General features: G+C 39.2%; 1 protein-coding gene across 4 annotated transcripts in view; it reads left to right on the forward strand.

The window, feature by feature from the left end:
• Window positions 1-300: 300 nt before the first annotated feature.
• CDK6 (cyclin dependent kinase 6) overlaps window positions 301-22,305 on the forward strand; it is a 208,188-nt gene continuing 186,183 nt past the window's right edge. Inside the window, exons 1-2 of one of the 4 annotated variants that reach the window (XM_081288444.1) lie at window positions 301-413; window positions 3,191-3,761. In XM_081288444.1, the coding sequence (XP_081144570.1) occupies window positions 3,529-3,761 (233 nt within the window). In that variant the 5' untranslated portion in view covers window positions 301-413; window positions 3,191-3,528. Of the gene's footprint in view, window positions 414-1,658; window positions 1,768-2,890; window positions 3,082-3,190; window positions 3,762-22,305 lie in introns of those variants that run through there. The other 3 variants (XM_081288446.1, XM_081288445.1, XM_081288443.1) reach the window with 3 other exon arrangements.

Raw genomic sequence — 22,305 nt, forward strand, 5'->3', positions numbered from 1 at the left:
GCCGGGGCTCGGCCGCCTCCCCCCCTCTCCGGAAGGCTTTAATTTGCACACTTGCTTGCCACCGCGCCGCGAGCCCCTGGCCCCGCCGCCCGGTGGGTCTCGGGCATAGTACGCGTCGCGGGTCCCCGCCTCCGCCCCTGCCGCGCGGCCGCCCCCATCGCCTCCCCAGCTCCGGCCCCCAGCCCCGGCCGCAGCCCCGAGGCCCCCGTCCGCCCCCAGCGAGCTGCGCGGGCGGCGCCCTCCGCGGTCCCTCCGCCCTCCGCCGTTGTGCCCACCCCCTCGCCCTCGCCGGAGAGAGTGCTGGTGACTCCTTCCCCAGTCTAGTTACCTGCTCCGCGCGCGGTGGACACGTGCGGAGGTCTGAGTGACACTCGTAGCCCCCTCCGGAGGCCCGACGCGCCTGGGCCCCTCAGGTGAGGAGCTTGGGTCTCTGGTGGGTGGGCTCGGGGTGGGGGGTCCCAGGGGACATCTGGGGGATTGCTAGGGTCGGAGGCAAGAATGTGGGTGGGGGCGAGTGGGGGGTGGGGGGGAACTGTGTGTCCTCGGAATCGACTTTGGTTAACCCCTTACGAACTGAGACGGGGTAAGTTACGGGGGCCGGGTTTGGGGAGCTAAAAGCAGTTTTATCGAATCTGGCGGGAGGGGGACATCCCGCACTAGGACACCCCGATACCAAGATCCTGTGCCAGCTCCCACATATCTGTGCGCACAAACACCCACACATACACTTCTCATCCAACTTCTCCAAACGGAACTTGAACTCTACTCGGACATTCACATAATAATCTACATTCACCGTGTAAAATGCACTGCCTCTGGGGACTCCATGCTGGAGAACGTGTTTCCGTGCCCCCCAAATTATTTCCCCAGGAAAGCTCCCTCTGCAGCTTGTTGAGGTGTGGGTGTGGGCTCCATCTTCCCCACCATGAAATAAATGTTAACGCGGGCTTCCTGCTGGCAACCCCGCGGGCGTGTTATGCACAGAGGAGTGCACGCAGCCGACCAGTGCCCAAGCTTTCAGCCCCGCGAGGACGCACGTTTGCTTTACTTTCCAAGTTTATTTTTATTACTTAAAATATCGAAGTTAAAACGCACGCCCGCAGCGAGCAGCTCTGGGCCCCGCAGCGCGCTGGTCCGTGTGCACGTGGGCGCATCTGCATGTGCGCACACGCGGGAGTCGCGGTCCCCGGTGCGGCCTCTTCTCGCTGCGCTGGTGGCGACCCTTGCGGTGCTTGGCAGGCTTCGGGAGAGGCACATGAAGGATTTCATTGAGTGTGAAGACAGAGAGCAGAGACAGAAAGCAGAAGGAGGCGGCTGCAGCCTTTGTAGTCGCGGAGGAATGCGGAAATGTTGAAGCACTATGTCAAACTTTTTTGAAATGGGGTCAAGTCACATTCAGCCAGCGTGGGAAAGCAACAACAACAACAAAAAAAAGTGGAGGAGAGGGGGGGAAAAGGCATTGCTGCTCCCGTTTCCCTCTGCTGAAGCCGACGGTCCGCGAGCGAGGGGGGAGAGCCAGCGCGGGTGGTGCGGGGCCGGGCGGGGGCAGCGGGCGCAGTTCCCTGCGGGGGTGGGACGTCCCCGACGCTTCCTTTGCGGCGGGGCCCAGGGCTGGACTCGAGCGGGAGGGGGAGGGGGACGTGGGAGGGGAGGACTGGGCGGCCGCCGGCTGCTCCCCCGCTACCTGTGTGGCCCTCGACCTGGCTCAGACCCCGGTGCGGGCTCTGGGGGCTCTTTCCCCGGCTTTTAAGGAAAGTTTTGAAAAGAGTAAGTGTTGAGAGGCCCTGCCCTCGCTGCGGTCCTCTCGCCCGCACACCGTGGGGGTCGCGCTATTTGTTTTTACTTTAATTCCTGGCAGAAGGCGAGCGGCCCGCGGTTGCGGGGCAGGTAACTCCGAGGTGTCCTGGGAATTCTGGACACGTTGCTAGCGTGGCGAATGTCCGGCGGTGGCTGAGGCGCCCGTGGGGGAGGGAGTTTCCCTACGTCCTGTAAAGGGAAGGGAAAGTTAGGGTACCCCTTTCAGGCACTTTGTTGTGCAGAGGGTTCTGGGGATTGGGGGCGCCCAGCTGAAGACAGGACCTGGCCCAAAGGGCAGTGGAGCAGCCACCCGCGCTACTTCTATCAGGACGACCCTGGCAGTGGGGAAAGGTTCCTGAGTCCGGGTACCCTCGGCACAGCCCCCTCTCCCTCACCCTAGGAGCCATAGCCTTTACTACCTCCACCCCCACCCTTTTTAGGGAGGTGGCGTTTTGCTCTGGTTGAAATCAGAAAACTTCAAGTCAAGACACGGTTATGGTGTCTTCTTCCTTAAGTTACTCTTTTAAGGACACGACAAGCGAAAGTGTGGCGAACATCCCTTTCTCCCACTCTTGGGCTCCCATGGGGGACTCCCCCCCTTCCAGGGCCTCTCGTCCTCCCACCCCAAGTAGCCCCAGCCCTCCCCAACCCGATGGTTGTCTTCCCTGGGTTTCCACCAGGGAGGTCCTCCGAGTCGGAGGAGAATTCCATTTCCCACCAAGACTCCTTTACCCCCCAAAGACCATTTGCGTGTGCGAATCGTTTTTAAATGTCTCCTCGAGGAAAAACTGAAAGTAGAAAGAAAGGAAGCAATTTCCGAGCAGATGTCTGACCACCCCTTCTTGCACACTCCCAGCATCGGATTACAGGGTCCCGAGAGCCCCCACCCACATTCTGCGGCCCCAAACGGGTGGACCTTCAGTCCGTTCACACCATATTGTGCACGGTCTCTGAAGGCACCAGGACCCCCACTCCCTGTACGTCCAGGTCCCAGGAGGCGAGGAGGGTAGCCGCGCATACAATCATAAAGGTATAAATATTAAGCCGTGACATTGACGTCCCCGGCGCCTCCCTCCCCCCCGCGCTCCCAGCACACTCTGGGCTGCTCGGCACGCCCCCTCCCGTTCCACTGCGTCCCGCGCGGCGCGCTCATCCCCGAGGGGCCCCTGCAACCTCTCCGCGCGAAGACGGCTCCAGCCCTGTAGGAAAAGAAAAGTAACTTCGCTTTTCTCGGTGAAACCAGGAAGGATTAGGAGGCTTGGAGAAGGCCGGAGCTCGCGGAGGGTAGCGACTCGGGCTTCATGAAGGAGGAGGAGGGGAATCTAGGGGAACCCCGTGGAAGGCTCCTGGGATGTCTGATTGCACTTTCTTGTTTTCCCGTCTTCTCTTTTAGGTGCAAAGATTGTGGACCGAGACGCGTTCGGACAGAGACTATGTAATTGGTGCGGTGTCTGTGTAGAGGACTTCGCTTCGGGGAGGGAAGAGGAGGGATCCACTCGCTCCGGCGGCGACTCGGCAGGCGGAGTTTCGCGGCGGCACCAGGGTTACGCCAGCCGGCGGAGAGGTCGCTCCATCCAGTCCAGCGGCCGCGAGAGCCCCTGAGTCGGAGCGCCGGAGCCAGCGGGGGCGAGGGCGAGCAAGACCGAGCTCCGGGAGCACCGGAGGAGACTAGAGAACCAAGCGCACCCCCGCTCGCCCCAGCGGCGCCGTGCCGGGAGGCGTCAAGGCGACATGGAGAAGGACGGCCTGAGCCGCGCGGACCAGCAGTATGAGTGCGTGGCGGAGATCGGGGAGGGCGCCTATGGGAAAGTGTTCAAAGCCCGCGACCTGAAGAACGGTGGCCGGTTCGTGGCACTGAAGCGCGTGCGGGTGCAGACGGGCGAGGAGGGCATGCCGCTCTCCACCATCCGCGAGGTGGCGGTGCTGAGGCACCTGGAGACCTTCGAGCACCCCAACGTGGTCAGGTGAGCTGGGTGCAGCGCCCGCACCGTCGGGGGCAGCGCTTCTGGTGAGGCCGGGCCGGGGATCCTCGGACTTAGGAAGGTTCCAGGCAGGGGGGCTGGGGAAGGCCAGGGCCACCCGTCGATCTGACTGAGTAAGTTTTGTTGCCAGAGCCGGTGACCTTACCAGTCAGAAAAAGAGACCTACGCAGGCTTCCCCCGCTGCTGGGCAGTTCTGAAGCCTGTCCTGAAGGGGATCCAGGGGAGTTGGGTGCCTTTTAGGGACGTGGAACCTACCAACTCGAGGCACTCCCCGCCAGCCCCCACATATTTTTCTCTGCCATGGGGAAGTTTTGAGAAACTGAAAATGAGTGAGAAAGATAACAGGTTGCAGGTGATAATTAATAGGACGGGACTTTAAGGGTGGAGCCTAGCATAAGTACAGCTTTAAAGAAAATGAAGAAACTCAAGAACATGTTTACCAATCACACCCAGTTTCTTTTTGTTAAAGTTTCATAATAAAAATGGGTTCTGGTGGTCTAAGGAATTTCATTGCTGATGATCAGTGTCAAGCAGCGTCATTTTAAAAATGTCTTCCAAAACCTGTTACCTGTTTATCTGACTTCATATCTCTGGACTGACACAGTCCTTAGATTCCCTTTCCCAAGGGTTAGATGTGAGTCCATGTTATGGTATCTTTAAATTCCTTGCTTTCCTTGGACTGGTCCTGCAAGTTGGTGGGAAGACAGCAGTTAACAGTCTCTTGTGAGTAGTAACCAGTATTAAAAGAAAGTGTGTGGACTTAGTATAATGGTGTTCTCTTGGTGATCCTGGAATTTCCCCATTGTGTGGTTGTGTCATCCCTTTCTTTTTAAACAGATGCATAGCTTCATAGCTTCAAGTCGAAAAGTGGACAGAAGCTTCTTCAAATTGGGTTGTGATTTTACCTTTTTCAGCTCTTTACCTTCAGTGTGTTGGAGAAAGGAGATCCTGGGATCTTCTTGTCTACTCATCCATCTAGGTATCCTGTTGAGCGACTGCTTGCCTACCATGTGACCTCCATGAAATTATGTAAATAAACACAGCTAAATATTCTTGTAAGAAGTCAAACAGTTTAACATTAGTCCTCAAAATGAAGAGACCCAAGTCTGACCTTTGAAATACCAAGCCCTCTGTGGACTTAGGGAGACCAAGTGTCTACGGACTCTCCCTGGGAGGTTTTAACTTGTCTCCTCTTATCCTGGGCTGGGTGATTTGTGTGGTGTTTTGTTCCCCACACAGTGAGAATCAGGGGAAAAGACAGCAAAGAATCATAAATACATAAATAAGGTAGACAAGGGCAATAGAGAGAGGACCCCCATTATACCTCCATTTTAGCTAGTCAAGTGGTGGGAGGCAAAAGATAATGAGACTGGGAGGAGTGTTTAGGAAAATGGAATTTATGTAAAAGCAATAATTACCTTTTGTATATTTGTTAAAAAGCAACAATAACCCTCTGGGGGTGGTCTTTGTGCCACTGGAGGGAAAGAAGAAGGGTACCTTTAGCTCCCTATAACTTAGTTATCGTCCCACAGGAATCACTGGAGCTCTCTCAAAGGATGAATTCTACCACTAGAATTTTAAAATCAAAGTTCTCACTTTATTGCCCGTTATCTATGGAGTGTCCAACTAAAGTTGATCATCATGTCTACAAATAAAGTAACCCTACCATGAAAAGCAGTTAAAGAGGCATTCCTGTGTATTATTATAGTTTACAAAGTGCAGTCTATTCTTATAACAGAGGAAGGCTGCTTTTCTATTGTGCTGGTAGATTTGGCTGATCTCTCCCATTGTGATTTATCCAGTTTTAAGTGTGGCTTTGTTTTTAGAGAGTTCTGACTGACCCATGACTTGGATTCTGAACTGTGAATTCTGGAAGGATGTATTTATGAAGTGAAGATGAAGGCATAGTTTTCTAAAATTATGTTTATCTGTTAAGTGATAAGGATGACTCTTACTTCTTGGAGTTGGGAGGATAAAATTGAGATAATGTATGTGAAAGCACTTTGTAAATTTTAAAGTACTTTGAATATCTGAGCATTTGTATTCCAGTAGGTTAATAGGACCCTTACCCTTAAACAGGTTCCCAGGAAGGCCTCAATTTACCTTTTTTTTTTTTTTTTTTTTTAAGAGCAAATCATATTCGAGCACAGACTTTATGGGCTTTGGAACCAAGAAACTACTTAGCCTGAAGCTTTTCAGAAAAGGCCATCAGTCATATGCTATGAAATCAGTGACACTTGAAGTTATTGATGAGGTCACTCTCACGAGCTACAGATCTCTATTCCCTTTTTGTTTCCTTCCTGTTTTCTTCTCTTCCGCCTTTGCCTTGGGGTAACCACTGTCCCCAGTGACTTGCTTGGCCAGACTAGGAATTCCGAATTTTAGAGGTTGCTAATATATTTTCAGGCAGGCTCAGGAAATCAAGAACAAGTGACAACAGTCCTTTTCCTTCCAAGGCAGAGTGTCAAAGTTGGCCTCCAAAACTGTGATTTGTTGTTGTCCTAGGATAAGTTTTACAGCCTTATACTTGGTTCTTTAAATGTTGCTTAAAAGGGCAGATGCCTTTTTAAGTGCCTTCAAGTCATAAGTAATTGATCATAATTATAGGCCCTTCCCACAGATAGTTAAGCCTCTAAGCTTGAAGGAATGCAATAAACATATTAGCTTTTTTTTTTCCAAAAGTTTAAGATCTAATTTTGGTGGATTTGCCAGAAAAACTGACTTGTTATTGCTGGCACTGGTACTCTGCACATGCACAGGGATAGTGATTTGAAATTTTTGCTTACCTGCACTTGATGTCTCCCAGGCCCATGCTTGATCAGCCAGTGTCGGAGATGTAAATTTATTCTTAATTTTATAGCTGATAGTCCCTAATTCTGGAGCCTTTGCCAGAAGCAGACTTCAGTCTGAACTTATATTGAAGCCTCTGCATTCCATGAATGAGTTCTATTTTCGATCATGAACTAAAATATATAAAGAGATAAAAACAATAGTATGTTTTATCAGCACTCTGTTTATTCACCCAATATTTATTTAGGACTTACTGTGTACCAGACACTTGCAGAAGCTGGGGGTATAACTATGAACAAGTTAGAGGAAGCCTCTATGTTTGTAGAACTTGCGTTGTAATGAATGAGAAGCTCTTTTTTTCTTTAAGAAAAAATTCACTTGTCTTTATATCAGTGGCTCTTTTTTGCTATGTTTAACCTAAACAGTTTTATAAAGCAACTAATATTTGTGATAATTTAGCTACCAGAAAACTGCTGATTGAGTAGGCAAGTTAACAAGTTAACCCTAATCAGAATCAAACACTGTTTGAAGATTAAATTTCAGCCTAGAGATATACAGATCAACTTATATAAAGAGGCATTGACATGCAACTAATATAGGTGAACATTTGAGCTCCATTTATTCAACAAGTGTTTAGGAAGGACCTTCTCTTTAAAAACCATGGGTCTAGGTGCTGGAAAGACACTGAGTAAATCACACCTGGCTGTCCTCCTCAAGTTTTCCCTGTTGGAAGAAATAAAAAGTTCATCATAAAATGGATACATAATAGCATCATGTGCCATAAGTGAGATACAGGTAAGTGCTACCTGTATTGTCCTCAAACATTAAGTCTATTAGTGTAACAGCCAAATGGTTCAAGTTCAAGTATTGGTTCTAGAAACTAAAGGTTACTACATATTAGTGATTAGATTATAATATTTAAATGTCTAAATATGTTAAATTATCTTTCTTAGAATATTTAGTCACTGCTTTAAAACAAAACAAAGAACAAAGTAAAAGCTGTGCAGCACAATGATTATTTAAGGAAATTTTTCAAAATTTATTTTTTTAAGTATCTCAATAATATATTGTGTAAAAATAGTATGTTTTTGTGGTTTTTTTTTTGTTGTTGTTGTTGGTTTGTTTGTTTTTTAGAAAAAAACTTCATCATTAACACGGTAGAAGAAATATGACATAATTTGACTCAGAGTAAAGCTGGGTCTTTGGGTCTTTGGGTGAATTAGTTCATAAGACTCATTATGAATTAAAATGTTATTTTGTAGGTAAATAATAATTTTATTAGAATTTATTTCAGTGAAAACAGGAAAAGCAGTTTAAATCTCCCTTTAAATTCTAATGTTAAAAGTATATTTGTTCCTTCATTCTTTGAGTTTCTTGGAAGTTTCCCAATTTATCAAGGTTGCTTAGTAAATGAACATTTTCACAGTGAATGGAGTTCTTCTCATTCCTTGTTTCTTCAAAGGAATTTGATAATGCTGAATATTTTACTTGGCAGTTGTATCCTTTTTATGTAACTATTAACATCATGGAATTATTAGAATTTCTCAGTGGAATCAGGGAGAAAATAGGCTATCAGAGGGAAACTTGAATATCTTCTGGGACACTTTCCTGTGTTTAAGACTTGGGTAAATGACAATAGAAATAGACTCCTTGTTAACAGTACATTATTCTGTTTTTTGAAAAAAAAAATATGCCTTGCTATTAATGATTCCTTGAGAATTTTGTTTTAAGAAGGAAACACCTAGTACCTAGACTATATCATTGTAAAATCAAGGATATTAGGGTTTAGAAGACACTTGGTAAATCTTTTAGTCCTTTCCTGTTACAGATAGGAAACTAAAGCCTTAGAAGTCAAGGAATTTGTCTGTTATGCCATTAAAAAGTCAATAACTTGTGTCCTTAAATCTAAGTATCAATTAAAACATTTTTGCTCATTTTTTTGATGGAAAAGGTAAATCAAATAGTGCATTTCTAGTTTGAAGAAAATTAATTATATGAAGATAAAGGTGATAGTTTTCCAGGAATAAATATATATCAGTTCAGGAAATTCCTGAAGTCTATAGTATGAGGCAGTACTGAAGTATATCTGTTAAAATGTATGATGATTATTCCATTAAATTCTGCTTTAAAAAATTTGGAGTTAAGAACAATGGCACACTCATAATCCCTACAACTCAGGAAGCTGAGGTAGGAGGATCACAAGTTCAAGGCCAGCCTCAGCAGTTTAGTGAGAGCCTCAACAACTTAGAAAGAAAATAAAAATAACTGAGGGTATAGCTTAGTGTGTAAAGCATCCATGGGTTCAATCCTCAATACAAAAAAAAAGAGTGATATTAGAGAATTGAAACATTAAAAAAAAAAAGATTTTGGGTTATAACTAATGATCATTAAAGTAGCTGTAGTTAAGTAATAATACAAGTAAGTGAAATGATTGAATAGGTCAGTTATATTAAATTCATTTTAGAAAAAAGAATAATGGGGAAAATCAAAATGTTGTGTACTTGTGTGATGAATGATGTATTACATAATGTGGCACTTACTAACTATTCCTTTGAATGAAATAAACATGATAATACTTGAAAATTAGACAGTATAACAACCCCCAGACACATAAACAAATGTGTTTCCCCTGCTTTCTGAGTAACTAACCACATTATTTCTATTTCCCAGGAGGTTCAGATGAGCTTTTCTGTCTTCATCAGAACCTCAGAAATTAATTTTGGGCTTCCTGGTGTAGCAGAAAACAAGGCAGAGGTGAAATCTGGTTCCAGGTAAATTGGTAATGAGAAAAGATAGTGTGTGTAATCTTGAGCTTTGTCCAGTATCCAGGAGACAGCACTGAAAATGGGCACCTGTAGTTGATAACAAACATTTCAACTAAAAGACAGTTTTGAGTAGTGATGCATAGATGGTAAATCAGGCATTCCAGCAATCAGAAAGGATTTTTATAAGAGCTTCTAGGCAGTTGTTTTGAATATATTTTTTTGCTGCCAGACCTGATTTTATTTTACCAGCTTCATATGTAACTGTTGACACCTGAGAAGTGACGTAATGGCACTAAATTGTGTTGTGGCAGGAATCTGTACAAGTGCACACTTGTAGCCTGGAAGTCCATTTGAGGTAAGGTATTAAATATTTTACACACTATAGTACTGGAGATTGAACTCAGGTTCTTGTGCATGCTAGCAAGTGCTCTAACACTGAGGTACACACCCAGCCCAGAGTATTAAACATTATTGATCAATCTTTGCCCATAATGTAGTTTGGCTGAAATTTTTTTTGACAACTACTGGTTTTGTGATCAAAGTAGTCACTTTAATTATTGATTCCTATTATCTGGCCTTTGTAGAGATTTTAGTTCAGTAGAATTAGGATCACAGTTTGAGAATTTTTTAATTGGAAAGGGTCTTAGATTTAACCTAATCCAAGCCCCTTTTGTACATATAGGAGTTGTTTTATAAGTGGAAAAATTGTATTATTTTTAGTCAACTATTTTTTTCCACAATTATACACATTGTAGATACAAATTGATTGAAGATAGCTAAGTTCATGTAGATGTTTATATCCAACATTAGCAGGACAGAATGATGAGTAATCGTTGCATCCCTTGAGACATTAAAGTATTTTCAGTTTAATGATTATGTTTGCTGACCTGAGGACAAGGATTGTCTTTTATATCCATAAATAACATGATATCCATAGCTATTGATTGGCCAGTGTATGTTTCCTAAATGAATGAGTTAAGTAGAATTAATTAACTTATAAACTCCTCAGATGGGCACTTTTTATTCTTTTAGAGAGTTGTATATAGCATTAGCAAATATCTAAGGTTAACATTGATGCCAGGAGATTTTTAATATTAACTCTAGTGCATGCATGTGTAGTCTACTTAATGCATGCATGTGTAGTCTATTTAAATCTATTTATCAAATACGTATTCATATTTAAACTTTTCCCAACCAGCCATTTTTGTCTTTAATACTAGCATTTGTTTTTGGTATTTTCTTGTGTTCTTTGTGTACCCGATAGTCAAACAGATTCCTCCGTGTCCCCAAATGTCCTTCTTGCCTTACACTTAACCTCTATGATTTTCATTTGGATCACACTTGAAGGCCCTTCCTGCACCACTGTTTCCACCTATTGAAATGCTACCTATCCTTCGGGGCCAAAGTTTTATGCCCCCTTGTAGTGCACTCCTGGGTGCCTCCATTTGGATAATGTTTCTGCTTCCTTTGAACTTGTCAACTTTGGACTTCCTTGGTGGCACTTAGCATATTTAAGCTCTTTTGTATAAAATCTGTTATGTAAAATATAGTATTAATCCCCTTTCCTCATGATTACCTTTCTCTGACTCGCTGCCCTTTCACATCCCTGTTGTAAGCTCCTCTAAGCAGGAAGTTTCTTGAGATCTTGTTCATCCATTGGCAATAAAATGAATGAATAGCAAATGAGTGAAATCATAAAAAAGGGTCCAGTTATTAAGGAGGGAACCATATGGGTTATTTCCATTACATGGAAGAATGTTGATATTAAGGAGTGTCAAACAAAGAGGGAGAACAGATCTGTGTATTGGATTACACTTATGGGTTTCCTGGGAAATGATTTTAACAATACTGAAAACATAAAGTTTCATTTTTGTTTAACTGCAATCTATATAGTTTATGTCAGTGAGTTTTGGAGTTTAAGTAGTTCATTTCCATAGTTAGCTTTGCAGATGAACTGAATTTATATTCTGTGGAGAAGATATTAACTTTAGGAAGTAAGTACATATTCAGTAAAAATTGAAAATGCCTTGAAAAGTGTTTAAATGTAGGAATGTAAGATATTATAAATTGCTTGAATTTTTTTTACATTTGTCTTTTCCCATTAATTTAAATTTCTTTGACTTTCTGTAGTAGAAAAAACTGTTAGAGCAGAATTAGGTAAATCATCTTAATAATCTCCCAAAGGTGATGATTCTGTATTCCCTTCAGACCTTGTCTTCTACTTTTCCACATAATTTATGTGGAGAGAATTTGGATTTCACCTTGACATATCAGTAGGTTTAGCTAAGAACTGTTCCTCCATCTTGAACTAGTTCCAGTTCCTCAAGACACATATGGCTGGTGTGTGTGTGCAAATGTGCATCACATACACATGCAGAACAATTGACTGCAAAGTTTCTGGAAGAAGAAATTCTGTTGTGTTGTTGGTTATTGTATCTCAAACACTTAGCATGGTGCTTGGCATTTTGTAGCCCAAAATAAATATTTGTGAATGGAAAAATGAGTGTATTTAGGAATTCAGAATTTAACTTTTTTAGTCAAAAATGGATAATGATGTCTGAAAACATGGAGTTTCTAGCATTCAACAAGTATTTATTGAGCATCTATTATATTTGATTCTTTGTTAAATTAAGATAATTATCACAAAAGTATCTGCATATTGAAATGTCTGTCCAACAAAAAGGTTAGGAAGTCTGTAATTTGTATATGTTTAAAATTTTTTCATTATAATAATTTGTAGGGTGGGAGTTACTGGGGATTGAACTCAGGGGCACTCTACCACTGAGCCACATCCCCAGCCCTATTTTGTATTTTATTTAGATACAGGGTCTCACTGAGTTGCATAGTGCCTTGCTTTTTTTGTTTTAGGCTGGCTTTGAACTTGAAATCCTTCTGCCTCAGTGTCCCGAGCAGCTGGAGTTACAGGAGTGAACCACTGGGCCTGGCTCATAATAACAACTTTAAAAAGTGTACCTACTAGGAGTCGGGAAACTTTGATTGTATTCTGACTCAACTTATTAGCTATGTGGTCTTGGTTCAATTCCTAATGACTCTTGACTTCCATTTCTCCACAGTAAAAAAGGAATTATTCCTACGCTTGGACCTTAGTGGGTTATTATGATCAGATGAAATTATGAAAACGAAGATCAAATAATATACAAATGCAAGGAACTATTAAAAAGCTAATTCCTCCCCTCCAGGAGTTTAATGTAATTTTCTTAAGGAAACTAGCGTATAACAATATCTCTATTATTAACAGTTAGTATGTATTTTCTTTCCTCCCAACTCCAGGAGTTTAATGTAATTTTCTTAAGGAAACTAGCGTATAACAATATCTCTATTATTAACAGTTAGTATGTATTTTCTTTCCTCCCAACTCATGTAAAAGTATGAATGGAGTTAGGTATTTCTGAAAAGATGTATTGGATTTATACTTATTATAGTAAAATATAATCTTTCATCATGGTATTGGAAATTGGTGTCAGGTTTACTTAATGCTGCATGGTATTCATTAATGAATTTTTGTGTGTGTGTGTGGGAGGAGTTGTGAACCAGATGCTCCTGAGAACACACAGGAGCATGATTTCTTTTGTATTTCACTGTCCAAAAAACTCAAAGACAAGTTGGAGTCTTTGCTTGTTCTTTCTCTCTCTTTTTTTAAGTTCAAAATCTCAAACGGAATTATTCATTTTTGTGCCACACATAGGAATTTCTCTTTATTTTCTGAGGCTATTCTTATGGTATATCTGTTTTTATGACATTTAAAATGTACTCTGTGTTTAAATAACTAAGAAATTCTATCTGAAGGAAGGAAGCTGATCTCTTTCAGGGGCACTAATCTCTAGTGAATCCTCTTCTTCTTTGCTTCCTTTCATTGCTCAGTAATCTCATAATTTCTATGTTAGGTATTCCTAATGGTTAGAATAGAACACTTACTTTTCCTAAAATGCTTTTATTTTTAGAAGGCATAAAAGTATGAATTTTGGAGCATTGATACTTATATTTATTCAACAACAGAACAAGGAAAAAAAAAGACTGCATCTCAAGCTCAGACTTTTAACCTTTAGGGCTTTGGCTTTGACCAATATATGTAAAAACTTTTTAGTGGAAACCAAGAGATTATCTGAGTAATCCCAAGTTAGGAGTTTTAGATGATGTAGTAAACATTCCAACCATGTAGAATCACTTAGAGAAGTTATTACAAAATCTTGAGTAAAAACAGGGTATTTTCCTGTTGAGCCATGAAAAACCAAGAGACAGATTTGGCAAAGAGACACATTTAGAAGGGACCCTAAAGCTAATTATGAAGCCCATGTAAATTAGTTCCTTCAGGGAACCTGTAGAGCACAGGTTCTTCTAAATAACCCTTTTTTTTTGGCCGGGGGGGGGGGGGACACAAAGACACAAAAAAGCCAGGTGCTGTGGTGCTTACCTGTAATCCCAGTGACTAGAGGCTGAGGCATGAGGATCACAAGTTCAAGACCAGCCTTGACAACTTAGCAGATACCTCAAAATAAAAAATAAAAAGAACTGGGATGTAGCTCAGTTGTAAAGTGTCCCTGGGTTCAATCACCAGTACCAAAAAAAAAAAAAAAAAAAAAAAAAAAAAAGGCACATAAGAAAAGTTGTGACATTCCAATAGTCATTACAAATTATTTTAACCCTATGAGATTTAATCAGTGGTTTTTAAATAAACTATTAGATTTTTCTCCTGTAACTGATGTTAGCTGGATTCTCAGATATACCAGCTAGTTTTGCAAGGGGTAAAAGCCTTTTTCAGAGGCATTACTCTCCACTTTTTTTAAAAATATTTTTTAGTTGTTGATGGACCTTTATTTTATTTACTTATTTATATGCAGTGATAAGAATTGAACCCAGTGCCTCCCACTGGGTTCTACGCAGTGCAAGTGTTCTACGCTGAGCTACAACTCCAGCCCCTACTCCTCTTCTAAATTGTTGGCTGACTGAAAGTGATGGGCTTGATCTCATAAACCATGAGTGTGGTTGAATCAATACTATCAATTGTAGTCCTAGAAACACAGGCTTTTTGAGATGAATCAAGAGAAGTATCTTGGGGCTGGCGTTATAGCTCAGTTGTTAGAGTGCTTGCCTCACATGCACAAGGCCCTAGGTTCCACACAAAAAAAATAAATAAATAAAGCTGGCCCTGGACAGTGGCACATGCCAGTAATACCAGTGGTTCTGGAGGATGAGGCAGGAGGACCTCGAGTTCAAAGGCAGCCTCAGCAACTCAGCAAGGTCCTAAGCAACTCGGTAAGGCAAGACCCTGTCTCTAAATAAAATGCATTAAAAGAGAGAGAGAGAGAAGCATCTTTGTTTATGAAAGACAATATAGGGTTTTATTTTTATTTTTTTACTTTAGTTGATGAAATAAAGAGGTGATTCATCATTAGGCAAATAGAGACTGGTTTAGGATATATCCATGTCTCAGAAAAGACAGCAAGCACATTCTTGTACTTGGAATAGGAGAAGATGAGCTAAGTTGAGGTAGAGGTGAGAGAATCTGAGATAGCAAGTAGGTCTGAAGTTTCTTGGTAGACTTCAACATCTGAAACCTGGTGATCTGAAAAGAGGTGAAAATTCTAGAGTGTTTAGAAGGCCCTAAAGCCAGTGTTTCTTGAATGAATAAATTCAGAGTATCATTCTTAGAATACCATTATGATAAATGGCACCGTTTTCTTGGGAACTTTATTTTAATCATCTTTACTTTGCCCACTCAAATATTTATTTTCATGAATTAATAATGAATGTCTGCTTCCAATTAGAGTAGAATCTTCTTCAAGGCAGGGATTTTTGTCTGTTTTATTCAGGGATGTGTTTTTGGTATCTAGAACAGTACCTGGCATGTAGTTGGATAAGTATCTTTAAGAAGTCAACTGAATAAATGTAACTGATCACTTTTCTTTTTATGGTAATTTTTTTCAGCAATCAAAATGTAAATTGACACCAAAATTTAGCAGATGTTTTTATTTCTCTATCCACACATTGAAAGTGTTTTAATCATAATTATGTAGTGAATTGAATTTTGACACGAGTTATTTTAATAACATGAAGATTAACAAGTAGATTGGACCCTGAGAGAGATCCCTTCTAAGCTATTTTTTCCAATACTCTTTTCATTAAATTATGAAGATAGTTTTTTATATCAGTAATATTAGTGATATTTAATGATATTTTAGGCGGCCAGATCAATTTTTGCAGATTTGATATAGATATTTTTGGGGAAATTTGAGGACATGGTTTCAGATTCTCTGGGCTGTGAATTCATTTAAAAACATCGACATACATTCCACTAAAGGGTTTAACATAAATTTTACACCTTTGTAAAAATGTCTATAGCTTTCCTTACAAGTAGTGAGGCTCAAGTGGCCAGTCCCACGATGAATCTTGACTACTCCTATTTTGTGTTGCCATTCCTTCTCTGATTATCTAATGGGTTGTGACATCACTTGGTCGTGACTAGCTATAAACTATATATATAATACATGTGTGAATATATATAATACACACACCTATGGAAGAAGGAAGGAAGGGAGGGAAAGAAGGAATAATAGACTAGAAAATAAAAATGTGTGGTGTTCCCAGTCAATTGTCAGATACTTAGCAAGGATGTTGTTCCTAGAGTACAGTACCAAAGTTTGCAGGGAAGGAGAGTTATTTGCAGTTTTTTTTTTAATTAAATTTTTCTGTTGAAGTAACTGTTCTGGTTAATATTGCTATGTAATGTTACCCCCAAATTTAGAGGTTTAAAACAGTCATGGTTGTAGTAACTGGGGAATTCAGACAGTACACAGTGAGAATGGTGTATCTCTCTCCAAGATGTGTGTGGATTTTTAAGCTGGAAATGACTCAACATCTGAGAATGTGATTGATCTACAAGTGTTTTCAATCTTTAGTCTCATGATTGATAGATGTAGGACAGAACCTGCACTGGAGCTCTTGACCGGTGCATGTACACTTGGCCTGGGCTTCCTTTCAGCATCAAAAACTTCAGAGCACTTGTATTTACCAGGTAGCAGCTCATGGCTTCAAAAGTCAGCATATTAGGAAACAAGGAGTGTTAACCTGTGTCACATTTTGTGGGTTTCAAGTAAGTTCAAAGCCCCAAAAATTCAAGGGGAGGGGACAAACACCATACCACAATGGAGGGAATGTTACAGAATTTGTACCACCACCACCCTCAGCATTTTTTTGTAATCATGACATTAATACTTGTTGATCAGTGCAAAGCAACTGATATTTTTAAAAAAGCAAGATTTGTGCCCTGACTACCTCTATTTCCAGTACTCAATTTCTTTTGACTGTTTTTAGTCCTGCTGGTAGTTACCTCTATAAATCTAGATAACATGCTATACTCTATTTAATGATATTTAAATTTCATACAATATCTATTTACTTTCTACTCACAAAGATGAGAATTTAGCTCATTATTCATTTCCTTCACCATTTGCTTTTTTGGATGTCTTTATTTCATATAATAATTTTAAAAGCATTCCTAAAAATCAGTTTTATGTTCTTTCCTTGGACAGTATCTCCTGATTTAGTAAGAGGAGCATATTTTATCTTCTTAACCTTTCCTCCACCTTTGTCTTTCCGTTAACATCACAATGTCTTTAGCTAATTTGCTGAAGTTGTTAAATATTTGCATTCTGTTCAACAATCATAGCAGAACCTTCCCTGCTTTATTTAAAGGTTGACTCTTTGAAACCAAATGCTAGTAAACAGTGCTTACATTATTCTAACTGTAGAATTCAGTGCTGGATCAAATAGTTGGTTTTACATTTCTTTCCTGACCAACCCTACTAAAAAACAAAAACAAAAACAAAAAAACAACCCTATGAGGTTTATGGAGTCCTTCTTTCTTAAATATAAATATTTTATTTTCTTATTCTTCATCACTTGTTTAAAATTATGCCCTGTTTTAGTGTACTTCTTATTCATGCCATGATTTTCTTGTACCATTGTTTTTCCTGGAGTTTATAATTGCCTTTTTTTTTTTTTCCTTGTCCTGTTTGCCTTTTCCTAGTCTATGTTCTTCAGAAATACTGTCTAGGTTTGATGTTTTGTTTTGTTCTATTCACTCTGTTGGGCATTCTGTGAAATATTCCTAAGTGCAGATGGCTTCATTTTACTTTTAAAAATAGCTTCTTTCTCTCTGTTCTGTTCTCTTTCTGAAGTTCTCCTATTAGTCAGATACCGTCTTCCAGTTGGATTGCTGTGTTTCTAAAAGATTCATCTTTTAGGTCATTATTCTCTGTCTAACTTATTCTTTTCCTCTATTTTCTAATTAATTTATTTTATTTGACTTTTTTTCTCTGTGTACTAAAGAAATTTATATATTATTTTCCACATGTCTTTAGGATTCACTCTTTTGGCAATTTTTTTTTTTTTTTTACTTAAAAGCATCTTTTATGTTGTTTTTCTCTGCCTTTTTTTTTTTCTTTTTTAAGCATCCTATTTTGGTTTTATGTAGTGTTTCGTCTAAGTTGAGTTTGTTGACATACAATATATAAACAGTACAATGCATTCATTTTAATTATGTAAGATTTATGAATTTTGGCAAATTTATACATCCATATAACCACCACCACAATTAAGATCTAAAATATACTCATTATCCCAAGAGGTCCTTCAGTCTTCCCTACCTAAACTCCCAACAACCTAATCTCTCTGTTGTAATCATTTAGATTTGTACTTTCTAGAGTTTCATATACATAGTATCAAGCAGTGTTGTGGGTTTTTTTTTTTCTGGCTTTCACAGATAATATTCTTGATTCATTCATGTTGTTGACTATATAAGTAGTTGATTCTTTCCTATCTTATGGATTTACCATAGTTTGTTTATTTCTCTACCTGCTGATGTGTTTCCAGTTTGGTGCTATTATAAATAATGCTGTTATGAATATTCATGTATAGGTTTTTGCATTGATATGATATATGCTTTCATTTCCAAGGTAAATACTTAAAAGTGGGTTACTGACAGGTATGGCAAATGTGTATTCCAAACTAGTTATACATTACCACTAGCAATGTATGAAGGTTCCATTTGATTTTCATCCTCTTCAATCCTTGGTATTGTATCTTCTTCATTTGTGAATTGATTTCACAGTGTGGTTTTAATTTGCATTTACCTGATGACTAATTTTGTTGAACACTTTTTCATTAGCTATTCTAATACCTTCTTTGGAGAAGTATTAATCTAAATATTTTGATCATTTTTAATAACCAGGTTACTGTATTCTAAAAGTTTTTTTATATATATTCTAGAGAAGTGTTTTGTAGGTTATATGTATTATAAATATTTTCCCTAGGTCTTTGGCTTACTTTCATTTTTCTTAGTGGCATATCCCAAAGAGATGATTTTAATTTAATCAAAATATTATTTAGTTTGTGCTTTTTGTGTGTGTGTGTCCTAAGAGATCTTTGTTTACCCCCAAAAGCACATAGAATTTTTCCTGTTTTCTTCTGGAATGTTATAGTTTTTGCTTTCATGTTGAGAGTGTAAAATACTCAAGTTCTTTGCATGGCCTGGGTTAACCACTGAGGTTCTTTTTCCTAAATAGATATTGAGTTGTTCCAGTTTCATTTTGTTGAAAGACAATCTTTTCCTCATTTGAATTTCCTTGGCAGCTTTGTCAGAAATCAGTTGACCACATAAATTTGGGTCTGTTTTTGAACACTGCTCTGTTTTATTGATCTGTGATTTGTCCTTTAGCCAATGTCGTGACATTTTGATTACTATAATTTTATAGTAGGCCTTGAAATCAGGTGTAGGGTAAGTTCTTCAACTTTATTCTTCTTTTTAAAAATTGTTTTGAATGTTCTTGTTCCTTTGCATTTCCCTATGGATTTTAGAATCAACTTGTAAATTAGTATAAAAAGTCTGAGATTTTGATTGGGAGACGTCGATATTGATACTGTTGAGATCTGATCATGGATATGGTATGTATCTCCCATTTATTTAGGTCTTTAATTTTGTTCATTGTTTGGTAACTTTTAGTGTAAAAAATAAATGTTTCCCTATGCATTTCATGTTTTGTTATGCTAATGTAATTGAAACTGGTTTTTCTTTTTAATTTCAATGTCCAAGTGTCCATTGCTACTATATAGATATTTAGTTATTTTTTGTATATTGATCTTGTATGTTGTATCTGAAAAATTCATTAATTAGTCATGTAGCTTTTTTTACATGTTTTAGTATTTTTACATATATCATCACATCACCTAAGAATAAATAATTGTTTTTTTTCCCCACATGTATGTCTTTTATTTTTTTCCTCTTTTGCAGTGTTGAAAACGTGACAAAAGCAGATTTATTGGCCTTGTTTCCAATAATGAGAAAGCGCTGTCTTTGCCCTTGAGACTATAGGTTTTCCTAGGCATACTTTATGTTGGTTGAGTTTCCTCATATTCCTAATTTGCTGAAAGTTTTACCATGAATGAGTTTTGAATTTTGTCAATATTTTTATCAGCAACATCAAATTGGTTTTATGGTTTTTCTTTTACTCTGTTAGTATGAGATAAAGTACACCATCTGAATTTTGAAAGTTAAACCAAGCTCTCTGGGTTAGGATATATATTTACATATATTGCTAAAATTTTGCTAAAGTATTTTCATGTAGGATCTTGGTCTGTAATTTTCTTTTTCCTTAATATCTCAGATTTTGACTTGGAGATAATGCTGACCTCATAAATGAATGGAAAAGTATTTCCACCTCCTTTATTTTTCTGAAAGATTTGTGTGGGGTTGTTATTATTTCTTTCTTACATGTTTCATAACGTTTACCAATGAAGTCATTTGGGCTTAGCATATTCATTATGAGAAGGTTTTTAACTATGAATTTTATTTCCTTAATGGATATGGGTCCCTATAGGATGAATCACATTTTATAATTTATATTTCTCAAGGAGACTATGTATATCATCCAGGTTTTTTAGTCTAGTGATATAAATTCTTTATTCTTATTCTCATCTTTTTAATGTTTATAGGCCCCTCTTTCAATCCTGATATTGAAATTTGTATGTTTCCGCTTTTTTCTTTGTTAATACAAATAGAGATTTATCAATTTTATTGCCATTACACCAGCTTGAGTTCATTAATTTCCTCTATTGTTTGGCATCTCTTTTATTGACATTTACTTTTATCTTTATATTCTTTTCATGCTTACTTGGGATTTAATTTTATTTTTAGTTTATTAAAATAGAAGTATGAGTCTTCAAATATAAGCACTTATGGTTATCATTGATTTCCCACAAATTTTGAATATGTTATGGTTCCATTTCTAGTCAGTTAAAATCTCTTAAGCCTTTTTAAACTTATTTCTTCTTTGGCCTGTGGATTTTTAAATTTCTGAACACATAGGGGATTTTTCAGATAGCTATCTAATTAAATTCTGTAGTAATTAGAGAAAACTCTATATGATTTTAGTCCTTTTAAAATTTAGTAAGAGTTGCTGTGGTCCAGCATAGAGTCTGTCTTATTAGTTGTTTTGTTTGTTTTTTTATATTCCTCATTTTCTCCTCATTCTGTTCATGTTTTTCTTTAAGTCTTTGAACATATTTGTAATATTTGTAATAATTGCTTTAATGTCTTTGCTGTTCCATAAACTGTCATTTCTGAGTCTATATCTATTGACTGGTTTTTCTTCTGCTTATGAGCTAGACTTTCCTATATGCCTGCATATCTGGTAAGTTTTTATTGAATGTCATACATTGTGAATATTACATTGTTAATTACTGGATTTTGTTCTATTCCTTTAGAGAATGATAAATTTTGTTCTGGTAGGCATTAAGATTACTAGTGGTTTAGTTTAATCGGACCAAGGCTTATTTTTAGTGTGGTGGTGTTGTTAAGGAGGAGATGTAGTGTCCTGTTTAAAGACTAGCTTAGCCTCACTAACGTTATTCTTTTGTGGTTTTTCCTCTTTGGTAAGAACTTGAAAAATTCTCTGTGAACTCTCGGAATTGGTAAACTCACAACTCCTTAGTGATCTTGCTTCAAAAACTGTTCTTCGCATGCCCTCATACAGTTCCACATGCACAGTTTGATATTCAGCCCAGATCTTAATAGATTCCATATAGATTTTTGAAGATTTTATTATAGCTTTCAGTATTCTGTCCCATGAATTTTTAGCCACTTTAGCCTCCTTTTCTTTTCAAATCTTATCTCCATCTACTCAACTCAGTGAGGCTGTGGACCTCTGTTTGAGTTCCTCCTCCCCATGCCTGTGTTCTAGAAATTGCCTTCAAGCAGAAAGTTGGGTATCAGCTAATTTGTTTTCCCTATCCCAGGTATTACAGTCCTACACTGCCTGAAGTCAACATGTGAAAGCAATTGTTTCATATATTTACCCAGATTCTGTTCTAGATGAGAAGTCTTGACTCTCTTGCTTTCTTCCTGCCTTGTACATCCATTAGTTCTTATAATGAGTATCTGATGTGGCTGTTAAATAGACTTTTCCTCCCTGCTACCTCTCATTTCTGAGTAAGATTTCTGGGAAGCTTGTTTGGAGTAGGGAACTTGGTATGGCAATAGACTTTGTAGGCTTCACTTTTGGGTGAGTGGGAAATTCAGCTAATCTCGATGTAGAACTTCCAAATGCCACAGTAAGAAAGGTTTTACTCCAAGGTGCTGGGTATGGGACTGGCAGTGGGGCTGTTAACCAGCTCAGTTATCCTATATCAGACCTACAACTGACTTTCCTGTGTAGCCTGCACTTCCTCCTTCTCTTTCCCCTTGCACCTGCTAACTCTTGGCCCATCTCCTCCTTCCTCCACAGCTTGTTCCATGGCATTGGATTCCCTTCAATGAAAATATTTCAGCATGCCACCAATACTCATGATTTATTAAAAATTACATACACAGATACAATATACTAAAATGAGCAAAAAATAATGATGTTGAAATGAAGAGATATTTTCGGAATACATCTGACGATATGTTGTCCCCT

This window comes from Spermophilus citellus (assembly GCF_964194105.1).
Source record: "Spermophilus citellus genome assembly, chromosome: 3".
Classification (NCBI taxonomy): domain Eukaryota; kingdom Metazoa; phylum Chordata; class Mammalia; order Rodentia; family Sciuridae; genus Spermophilus; species Spermophilus citellus.